Source organism: Schistocerca serialis, chromosome 5 (assembly GCF_023864345.2).
Source record: "Schistocerca serialis cubense isolate TAMUIC-IGC-003099 chromosome 5, iqSchSeri2.2, whole genome shotgun sequence".
NCBI lineage: Eukaryota > Metazoa > Arthropoda > Insecta > Orthoptera > Acrididae > Schistocerca > Schistocerca serialis.
In genome coordinates this window covers 231,721,305-231,733,538 of record NC_064642.1, presented here as the reverse complement: position 1 = coordinate 231,733,538, position 12,234 = coordinate 231,721,305, and the positions used below count along the sequence as shown (strand labels likewise).

At 35.9% G+C, this 12,234-nt stretch overlaps 1 protein-coding gene across 6 annotated transcripts in view; it reads left to right on the top strand.

Moving 5' to 3' along the window:
• Nucleotides 1–12,234, top strand: part of LOC126481228 (endoribonuclease Dicer-like) — a 446,265-nt gene that overhangs the window by 299,448 nt on the left and 134,583 nt on the right. For all 6 annotated transcript variants that reach the window (XM_050104838.1, XM_050104837.1, XM_050104839.1 and 3 more), the window contains exon 15: nt 9,373–9,518. In XM_050104838.1, coding sequence (XP_049960795.1) covers nt 9,373–9,518 — 146 coding nt within the window. The remainder of the gene's footprint in view (nt 1–9,372; nt 9,519–12,234) is intronic.

Sequence of the window (12,234 nt, the reverse complement as noted above, 5' to 3'; positions counted from 1 at the left end):
AAATCTTATCTGATCTGATTTTATTTAGCAGAAGATTTTGGGAACTTTTGGGTGGCATCTTGAGAAAGGGGGTGTTCAGAGTGGAAAAATCAGTAGGCCCTAGTGCGTAACGTCACATGACAAAGTTTCCTTAAAATAAGACCAGCTTCATTTCTTTTGTGTTGATGCTGTACACACCATACAGCAACCTCTATGCACGTAGCACTTTCTTTGCTCCTCTTCTTTTCCGTAGAAAACTAGGCTGCTTGGAGCAGGATGAAATACAGCTTATGCGGTTTGAATGGGGCAGTAATAATAATACCTGTCTTTACCCCTACTATCACCTACCCAGTGCTATTGAGTAATGGGTTTTCTTGTCTGTTGTGCCACTGAGGAATTGATCTCCATTCTGTGGATCATAATTGTAACCTCTCACTATGATGTGGAGTGTTTCAGTCAAATAAAATTTCAAAGCCTGTCATTTCAAATGTATTTGTTGACCTGTTATCCACCATCTTCATTGTCATCGTCTGATGACTACCGATTGCTGGGGTTGGCACCGAGTTCTGCTTGTATAGGTGAGGCAGATGTGCCTGGAACTTGCAGGATGGAGGCCTAAATGACACGTGTGGGAATTAGAGCTGAACAACATCTAACAGCTTAGAGACCAAGTGCGATCGGGTGGCACAATGGTGATGTGGCATTTAAAAATGCTGCTCCTGCCTCCCTACAATCATTAAGCACCATCTTTACTTTGTCTTGGTGTCCAAAGCATGTACTGAATGTGTACCTCTGATCTCAGTTACAGTTATTATAATTTAATATAACCTCGGCTCCTATTTTGTAATGGAATATCAATATGGTGGCACATGGGCCAAGCACATGGTGTTTTAAAATTGTTCTGGCACCTGTTTGGTCCTCAGCCACACCCGACTAGTCCTTCTCCCTTTGCTTTATATAGTGGGTGTACTCAGCACACAGCTCAGCAACTGTATATATCGTTTTACAGGGGACACCATACTCATTTGTACTCAAAAGACATGTCCCTTTAAGTGGGATGTAAAATATCCAGAATGTTTGAATGGGCAAAAGAACTGGTTTCAGTCCATATCACTGCACTAGGAATTGATAGTTTTGGGGAACCATCCTGACATCATTTGGTACACTGGCTGGTTGTTAATTGCCCAACTTACCTTCTCTTGTTTACATCACTTTATCCTTTCTCATTTAGAACCTACGACCTCATCTGTACTAGCAGAGCACAGTGCCAATCCTATGAGTAAGTAGTTTTACTCATGATAATGATGATGATGATGATGATGGAGTCAGCTGGGAGATTTCATTTGAGACGGTGCAGCTTGAATACTGAGATTAAATTCACCTTCTCAGTGAAAAATATGGCAACATAGTGACTATTTACAAATTTGTCATATGGTGTAAATCATCTTAATTTTTTTAAATATATATATATTTTTATTGTGATTCATACTAATTGGCTGCACTTGTTGCTACTTTGTGTGTGACATTAAAACATAAATCGTGTAAGCCATTTCTCCTGTTATTATTATTTCTTTCCTTTCTCAGACCTTATGTCTGGTTAAAAATGGAATGTGACGTGGACCTTGTTCGTGCGTGACTTCCTTTTAACTGTATGGTATATGTTACATTGCATTTAGGAACTTTCGGGTAATTGAACATGTATCAATAATTACAGATTTCTGTAGTTGTATATATACGTTTGGATGTAGCTGTATTCCTTTGATGTACTGGTGGATATTGTATGGTATGACTCCTGTAGTTGATAGTATAATTGGTATAATGTCAACTTTATCCTAATGCCACATGTCTTTGACTTCCTCAGCCAGTTGGATGTATTTTTCAATTTTTTCTCCTGTTTTCTTCTGTATATTTGTTGTATTGGGTATGGATATTTCGATTAGTTAATTTCTTCTTTTTATTGGTGAATATGATGTCAGGTGTGTTATGTGGTGGTGTTTTATCTGTTATAATGGTTCTGTTCCAGAAAAATTTGTATTCATCATTCTCCAGTACATTTTGTGGTGCATACTTGTGTGTGGGAACATTTTGTTTTATTAGTTTATGTTGTATGGCAAGTTGTTGATGTATTATTTTTGATACATTGTCATGTCTTCTGGTGTATTCTGTATTTGCTAGTATTGTACATCCGCTTGTGATGTGATCTACTGTTTCTATTTGTTGTTTGCAAAGTCTGCATTTATCTGTTGTGGTATTGGGATCTTTAATAATATGCTTGCTGTAGTATCTGGTGTCTATTGTTTGATCCTGTATTGCAATCATGAATCCTTCCGTCTCACTTTATATATTACCTTTTCTTAGCCATGTGCTGGATGCGTCTTGATCGATGTGTGGCTGTGTTAGATGATACGGGTGCTTGCCATGTAGTGTTTTCTTTTTCCAATTTACTTTCTTCATATCTGTTGATGTTATGTGATCTAAAGGGTTGTAGAAGTGGTTATGAAATTGTAATGGTGCAGCCGATTTATTTATATGAGTGATTGCTTTGTGTATTTTGCTAGTTTCTGCTCGTTCTAGAAAGAATTTTCTTAAATTGTCTACCAGTCCATAATGTAGGTTTTTTATGTCAATAAATCCCTTTCTCCTTCCTTTCTGCTTAATGTGAATCTTTCTGTTGCTGAATGAATGTAATGTATTCTATATTTGTGGCATTGTGATCGTGTAAGTGTATTGACTGCTTCTGGGTCTGTGTTACTCCATTTCACTACTCCAAATGAGTAGGTCAATATTGGTATAGCATAAGTATTTACAGCTTTTGTCTTGTTTCTTGCTGTCAATTCTGTTTTCAGTATTTTTGTTAGTCTTTGTCTCTATTTTTCTTTTAGTTCTTCTTTAATATTTGTATTATCTATCCTATTTTTTGTCTGTATCCTAGATATTTATAGGCATCTGTTTTTTCCATCGCTTCTATGCAGTCGCTGTGGTTATCCAATATGTAATCTTCTTGTTTAGTATGTTTTCCCTTGACTATGCTATTTTTCTTACATTTGTCTGTTCCAAAAGCCATATTTATATCATTGCTGAATACTTCTGTTATCTTTAGTGATTGGTTGAGTTGTTGAATTGTTGCTGCCAGTAGTTTTAGATCATCCACGTATAGAAAATGTGTGATTTTGTGTTGGTATGTTCCAGTAATATTATATCCATAATTTGTATTATTTAGCATGTTGGATAGTGGGTTCAGAGCAAGGCAGAACCAGAAAGGACTTAATGAGTCTCCTTGGTATATTCCACGCTTAATCTGTATTGGCTGTGATGTGATATTATTTGAATTTGTTTGAATATTAAGTGTGGTTTTTCGATTTTTCATTACTATGTTTAGGAACTGTATCAATTTAGGATCTACTTTGTATATTTCCAATATTTGTAGTAACCATGAGTGGGGTACACTATCGAAAGCTTTTTGGTAATCCTTGTATGCCTAGTGTAGCGACCTTTGTTTAGTTTTAGCTTGATATGTCACCTCTGCATCTATTATCAGTTGCTCTTTACATCCTTGTGCTCCTTTGCAGCGTCCTTTTTGTTCTTCATTTATAATTTTGTTCTGTGTTGTATGTATCATTAATTTCTGTGTAATGACTGAAGTTAATATTTTGTATATTGTTGGTAGGCCTGTTATGGGGCGATATTTTGCTGGGTTTGCTGTGACTGCTTGGTCTTTAGGTTTCAGGTACGTTATTCCTTGTGCAAGTGTATCAGGTACTGTGTATGGGTCTGCAATGTAACTGTTAAATAATTTAGTTAGATGTGAATGTGTTGAGGTGAACTTCTTTAGCCAGAAATTTGCTATTTTGTCTTTTCCAGGGGCTTTCCAATTGTGCGTAGAATTAATTTCTCGGGTGACTTCATGTTGCAAAATTATCACTTCAGGCATTCGTGGTATCATCTTGTATGTATCTGTTTCTGCTTGTATCCACCGTGCATGTCTGTTACGTTGTACCAGGTTTGACCATATGTTGCACCAGAAGTGTTCCATGACTGTTATGTTTGGTGGATTGTCTATTTTAATGTGTTTGTTATCTATTGTCTGGTAAAATTTCTTTTGGTTTGTGTTGAATGTTTGGTTTTGTTTCCTTCTATTTTCACTTTTTTATATCTTCTAAGTCGTTTGGCTAATGCTTGTAATTTCTGCTTCTTTTCATCTAATTGCTCTATTGCTTCTTGTTGTGAGATTTTACCTAACCTTTTTCGTTTTTTGTCTGGTATTTCATTTCTTATAAATTGTGTTAGCTGTCCGATATCTTTTCTTAGTTTTTCTATTCTGATCTGTAGCCTGTGTTCCCATGATGGTTTTGTGGGTTTCTTCTGTGTGTTGGTTGGTTCTGATCTCTGCCTAGAGTGTATATTTAGTGTAGTGAGTGCTCCTATACAAACCAGTAGTTGTAACTCTTCCATAGTTGTATTTTCATTTATTTTGTTGTGTATGATTGTGTTGATAGTTGTTATTGTTGTTTTGACTTGTGGGTGATTTGGTGGTGTATGCAAGAATGGTCTAATGTCTGTATTTGTGTCTTTGTATTCTATATATGTCAGCTGAAATTTTTCTTCTATATCTAACATGTGTGTCACTTTGTGTCCTATTTGTGCTTGTTCTGGTGGCTGTCTTAAGATTTCGCTTTCCTCTGATTGTTTAATTGATGCGTGTTGTTCTTTGTTTGTTTGCTCTGGGATGTTTGAGTCTATTACTGTATTTTCTTCTTCTTCTGATTGCACATTATTTTGTTCCAGTATTTGTTGTACTTGTTGTTTGATGTTTTCTAATTCTGACTGGGGTATCCTGTTATTTTTTATTATTACACGGATCTGATCAGCTAGCCATTGTTCTCTTAAAAGTTTTAATTTTGGGTATCTGGCAATAAATGTTGTGTATACTTGTAATATTACTATTATTATTATTATTTCCTTCACTTTCTCAGACGTTAAGTCCGGTTAAAAATGGAGTGACACGGACCTTGATCAAGCGTCGCTTCCTTTTAACTGTACAGTATGTGTTATATTGCATTTAGGAACTTTCGGGTAATTGTACATGTATCAATAATTACGGATTTCTGTAGCTGTATATATATGTTTGGATGTAGCTGTATTGCATTGATGTACTGGTGGATATTGTGTGGTATGACTCCTGTAGTTGATAGTATAATTGGTATGATGTCAACTTTATCCTGATGCCACATGTCTTTGACTTCCTCAGCCAGTTGGATGTATTTTTCAATTTTTTCTCCTGTTTTCTTTTGTATATTTGTTGTATTGGGTATAGATATTTCGATTAGTTGTGTTAATTTCTTCTTTTTATTGGTGAGTATGATGTCAGGTTTGTTATGTGGCATTGTTTTATCTGTTATAATGGTTCTGTTCCAGTATAATTTGTATTCATCATTCTCCAGTACATTTTGTGGTGTATACTTGTATGTAGGAACGTGTTGTTTTAAAAGTTTATGTTGTAAGGCAAGCTGTTGATGTATTATTTTTGCGACATTGTCATGTCTTCTGGGGTATTCTGTATTTGCTAGTATTGTACATCCGCTTGTGATGTGATCTACTGTTTCTATTTGTTGTTTACAAACTCTGCATTTATCTGTTGTGGTATTGGGATCTTTAATAATATGCTTGCTGTAATACCTGGTGTTTATTGTTTGATCCTGTATTGCAATCATGAATCCTTCTGTCTCACTGTATATATTGCCTTTTCTTAGCCATGTGTTGGATGCGTCTTGATCGATGTGTGGCTGTGTTAGATGATACGGGTGCTTGCCATGTAGTGTTTTATTTTTCCAATTTACTTTCTTCATGTCTGTTGATGTTATGTGATCTAAAGGGTTGTAGAAGTGGTTATGAAATTGCAGTGGTGTAACCGATGTATTTATATGAGTGATTGCCTTGTGTATTTTGCTAGTTTTGCTCGTTCTAGAAAGAATTTTCTTAAATTGTCTACCTGTCCATAATGTAGGTTTTTTATGTCGATAAATCCCCTTCCTCCTTTTCCTTCCTGCTTAATGTGAATCTTTCTGTTGCTGAATGTATGTGATGTATTCTATATTTGTGGCATTGTGATCGTGTAAGTGTATTGAGTGCTTCTAGGTCTGTGTTACTCCATTTCACTACTCCAAATGAGTAGGTCAATATTGGTATGGCATAGGTATTTATAGCTTTTGTCTTGTTTCTTGCTGTCAATTCTGTTTTCAGTATTTTTGTTAGTCTTTGTCTATATTTTTCTTTTAGTTCTTCTTTGATATTTGTACTATCTATTCCTATTTTTTGCCTGTGTCCTAGATATTTATAGGCATCCGTTTTTTCCATCGCTTCTATGCAGTCGCTGTGGTTATCCAATATGTAATCTTCTTGTTTAGTATGTTTTCCCTTGACTATGCTATTTTTCTTACATTTGTCTGTTCCAAAAGCCATACTTATATCATTGCTGAATCCTTCTGTTATCTTTAGTAATTGGTTGAGTTGTTGATTTGTTGCTGCCAGTAGTTTTAGATCATCCATGTATAGCAAATGTGTGATTTTGTGTGGGTATGTTCCAGTAATATTGTATCCATAATTTGTATTATTTAGCATGTTGGATAGTGGGTTCAGAGCAAGGCAGAACCAGAAAGGACTTAATGAGTCTCCTTGGTATATTCCACGCTTAATCTGTATTGGCTGTGATGTGATATTATTTGAATTTGTTTGGATATTAAGTGTGGTTTTCCAATTTTTCATTACTATGTTTAGGAACTGTATCAATTTAGGATCTACTTTGTATATTTCCAATATTTGTAGTAACCATGAGTGGGGTACACTATCAAAAGCTTTTTGGTAATCAATGTAGGCGTAGTGTAGCGACCTTTGTTTAGTTTTAGCTTGATATGTCACCTCTGCATCTATTATCAGTTGCTCTTTACATCCTAGTGCTCCTTTGCAACAGCCTTTTTGTTCTTCATTTATAATTTTGTTCTGTGTTGTATGTGTCATTAATTTCTGTTTAATGACTGAAGTTAATATTTTGTATATTGTTGGTAGGCATGTTATGGGGCGATATTTAGCTGGGTTCGCTGTGTCTGCTTGATCTTTAGGTTTCAGATATGTTATTCCGTGTGTAAGTGTATCAGGGAATGTGTATGGGTCTGCAATGTAACTGTTAAATAATTTAGTTAGATGTGAATGTGTTGAGGTGAACTTCTTTAACCAGAAATTTGCTATTTTATCATTTCCAGGGGCTTTCCAATTGTGAGTAGAATTAATTGCTTGGGTGACTTCATGTTGCAAAATTATCACTTCAGGCATTTGTGGTATCATCTTGTATGTGTCTGTCTCTGCTTGTATCCACCGTGCATGCCTGTTATGTTGTACCGGGTTTGACCATATGTTGCTCCAGAAGTGTTCCATGTCTGTTATGTTTGGTGGATTGTTTATTTTAATGTGTGTGTTATCTATTGTCTGGTAAAATTTCTTTTGGTTTGTGTTGAATGTTTGGTTTTGTTTCCTTCTATTTTCACTTTTTTTGTATCTTCTGAGTCGTTTGGCTAATGCTTGTAATTTCTGCTTCTTTTCGTCTAATTGCTCTGTCGCTTCTTGTTGTGAGATTTTACCTAACTTTTTTCGTTTTTTTTTTCCGAGATTTCATTTCTTATAAATTGTGTTAGCTGTCCGATGTCTTTTCTCAGTTTTTCTATTTTGATCTGTAGCCTGTGTTGCCATGCTGGTTTTGTGGGTTTCTTCTGTGTGTTGGTTGGTTCTGATCTCTGCCTAGTGTGTATATTTAGTGTAGTGAGTGCTCCTATATAAACCAGTAGTTGTAACTCTTCCATAGTTGTGTTTTCATTTATTTTGTTGTGTATGATTGTGTTGATAGTTTTTATTGTTGTTTCGACTTGTGGGTTATTTGGTGGTGTATGCAAGAATGGTCTAATGTCTGTATTTGTGTCTTTGTATTCTATATATGTTAGCTGAAATTTTTCTTGTATATCTAACATCTGTGTCACTTCGTGTTCTATTTGTGCTTGTTCTGGTGGCTGTCTTAAGATTTCGTTTTCCTCTGATTGTTTAATTGGTGCATGTTGTGATTGTTTAATTGGTGCATGTTGTTCTTTGTTTGTTTGCTCTGGGATGTTTGAGTCCATTACTGTATTTTCTTCTTCTTCTGATTGCACATTATTTTGTTCCAGTATTTGTTGTACTTGTTGTTTGATGTTTTCTAATTCTGACTGGGGTATCCTGTTATTTTTTATTGTTACACGGATCTGATCAGCTAATCGTTGTTCTGTTAAAAATTTTAATTCTTGGTATCTGGTAATAAATGTTGTGTATACTTGTGATCTGTATCCCGTTGTGTTGGTTCCTAGGTTTGTTGCTTGGTAATAACAGAACATGAGGTGTCGATTAACTTCATCTGACCATCTCATCCTCTGTCTTTGTTTTCCTTCTAGGGTGGTTGCAGGAAGCATATCCTGCAAAACACCTCTATTTGGATTTAAATCATTTTCCAGTTGGCTAGCAGTGTCGTTACCATTGTGGGCGGGCATAGGGTTCAAGCGTCGTCCCCGACGATGACGGCGCTTGTCCGAGGCTTCTTTAGTTCTGTCCTGAACCAACTAATTACTATTATTATTATTATTATTATTATTATTATTATTATTAGTAGTAGTAGTAGTAGTAGTAATAACTCACCTTGATTCTTTAAATACTCTAACTCCAATGTATTAAACTGTGTCAGAGGTCTGATATTTTACAAATGAATTAATGTGTTTAATATTTGTCATTGAGCATGTAAAACGTTTGTAGCTGAAGATGCGAAACCTTAATTATGGTGAGTTTATTAGCTTCGGATTATTTACTGGATTAGTGAAATCTGGGTAATTTTCACTCCATTTTTAGAAAAGCAATTTTTTTAACACATGTCAACGTTTATGAGGTCACATGTCCTGAACTATAAGCTGGACAGTGATATAATTTTGCAGGTACATTCAGTGGTATGTGTTGCTACTATCTAAAAATATGTTAGGAATTGAGGCAGTAGCAAAGAAGTAATAAATTAAAATGTCAGGCCTTTATGCTGAAGTTTGCTGAATGAACAGTGAAAAATCTAGGAAGCAATAAACCACCTTCCTTTCATTATTTTGTGGGAGGGTATCAGAGAGGGAAAAATTTACAAAGGTTTGAAATTATGTGCAAAGTTTGTTGGATGTTGGTAAGTGCTCCCATCCTCAAGTGTTGAAAATCAGATTATTGTTGCCTATGGCAAGTGTTAGGTAGGCAACCTGCAGCTTAACTTGATGACTGTTTGAGCTGTTTGGTATTATAGATTTATGAATGACAATATATGCATGGATCAGGCTGAAAACTTGGTTGCAGGTGTTCTACAGATTGCTTGGAACACTGTAAACAGAACTAGAAATGCCTCAACAAATGAGGAATTTAAACTGGAGCAGACTGGAGAGAGCTCGAAGTTTCCCACCTTCTCAGTATTTGTGCAGCAGTCTTCTTCGGGAAAACGTAAGGTAAAAATTACAAAGATAATCGTATGTCGAGTTGTTTGTGTGCCTAGAAACTTCATAGTCTACATCCATTCGTTTTTTGAGGCAGTATTAGTACTTTATCATTTGTAATGGTAGATATTTGCATTATTGTACTTTGTAACGAGCTGTCTTTGTCTTCTTGTTTCATACACAGATCCACCCCTCCCATTTTCCATCCCTCAGCCTATGCAAGACAATTTTATAGTCTTTTGGGCTGTTTGAATGCAGACCCATAGATAAAATTTAGTTTCTAATATCTATGCAAATTTACATGGTGAGGTGGTCACTGTACAACTACAGCCTAAAAAAAAATGTGCAGCCTTTGCTTTCCCTTTTCTTCACTTTTAATTACATTTAGTGCATAACTAATACCCTCTTTTGTCTATATGAGTTTTAAATAATTGGTCCAAATAGGGTATTTATGATGCTGATGCTTACATTTAATTTGTAAGACCATACTAGGTTTTGATGTATATGCAGAATATCACTTTTTATTTGGAAAAGAAAATTAGTGAAGATATGTATGACTTAATTGAAAGCAATATGCTTTTGGAGGCCTTGAGCCTGAGAGTAAGATCCTCTTCATTTGTATAGGGAGCTACAGTTACTGTTGCTGACTGGAGTTCCAAATGTGAAAGAAGTGTAGACAGCTTTTGGACTGTGAACTATTTCTCTCTAGCCTGAGACTGCTTTTACACTTGTCCATTCTTATAGTATTTATCAGCCATAGACAGATTATTTAGGGTTAACTATTTCAGCAAAATGTGGTTATGATGTTTCGCTTTTTGTTTTGTCTAAAAGGAGTGTCATTTGACACATGTATGTGTGTATGTGTTACAGACTATTATCCAGTGAAGATGTTCTCTGTAGTAATTTAGTAATTGGTACTGCAACTCACAATGAGATTGCGATACTTTGCGTTCTTTACATAAGTATAATTGTAACAGAAACTCAAAAAATCGATAAAATAAAATGAAACAGTTACTTTGTACCCCCCTAAAACAATGATGAAGTTATAACAGCTCTTCATAACATAAATACTTATGTACAAAACACTTGACTTTGTTGCCATTGAAAAGGAGAGATCATTGTGAACACACTAGATGAAATATGTGAAATTCCTAGGCATCCAGGTGAATATTAAGCTGTGGTGACACCAGGACAGTGATAAGTTTTTTAAAAAAAACTGCAACTAGGAAAAGCAAGGTATTTAATCCACATAAACATATAGTAAGAATGTTATATAACTGAATGACTTTCAGAAGGCCGGCCGGTGTGGCCGAGCGGTTCTAGGCGAAACAGTCTGGAACCGCGCGACTGCTACGGTCGCAGGTTCGAATCCTGCCTTGGGCATGGATGTTTGTGCTGTCCTTAGGTTAGTTAGGTTTAAGTAGTTCTAAGTTCTAGGGGACTAATGACCTCAGAAGTGTCCCATAGTGCTCAGAACCATTCAAACCATTCGACTTTCAGAAGTCCCGTCAGGGAGCTAGGGATTCTTGCAACTACACCTCAATTCATTTGTGCTGAGTGAATTGAGAAGAAATGAGAAATGCAGTCTCATTATTAGAGGTAAAAATAATTTGTGTATGGTTTACAGCACTGGCTTGGCTTCGGAATGGAAGCTAATATTATTGTGCAAAAGTCTATAACTAGTTACTGGTAGACATTGGGTAGGAAACTTGAAATTTACTGATATCCAAAAGTAAAACAAAATAGTACCTTATCAGCCCCTCCTTCCATACTTCATCAGAGTATTTTGACTCTGTGATGTGACAATTTGAACGTTCTTTAGATTGTGATATTGCTGAAAACCATGCAAAACCAGTTCTGTATTTCCTGCTGTATCCTTTTCTTTCCATTTATATGGTTTGAGAATTATCTGAAACATCTGTACCATAAATATTATGAAAAGGATTGTCACTACTTACCATATAGCAAAGACGCTGGATCTTCAGTAGGCACAACAAAAAGACTGTCCGAATGTGAGCATTCAGCCAATGAGGCGTTCATCAGAAACAAGCAACATCACATAATCACAGTCTCTGGCTGCTGAAGCCAGAGACTGTGCTCGTGAGTGTGTGAGTTGCAGTTTTTGACGAAGGCCTTGTTGGCCAAAAGCTTTTGTTGTGCCTGTCAGTGACTCAGCTATACGGTGAGTAGCAGCTATCCTTTTCATAATATTATTACATTCCATCTTGGATTTTCCATTGTTTGATTCTACAATAAATATTTTATTTATGCAGTTCCTGTCACACTGTTTTAATTGATACCAAGCTGTTCCAACTTGTGGGCTCTGTGCCAAGCTGTGGAGTGTACCCTGCTCCATAGAGCATTGTCGCTCGCTATGAACAATCAAATGGGCTAGCGTGTGGCAAGGTGAGCCTTTTGATGTACTTGCTGCAGCTTACATGATTGCCATCCTCAGTGTCTCACCTGGTGTGATACATTGGCATGCTACTTCTGGGAAATAGGAAGTTAAGGAAATAAATAAGAAACAACTGTGTTAAAAGAAATTGCATATGTTTATTGGACTTTTGAAATTTGAAATATCCATTTCATAACGAGTGGAAATATTGTACATCAAAGTGTTCACATTGTTAATGTGGAGAAAGACATTCATTGACACAGCTTGAAGGAAACCTTGTTCCTTAGTTTTTATTCTTTTCATCGCTGAGCAAAACTGCTCACAAGAATATGG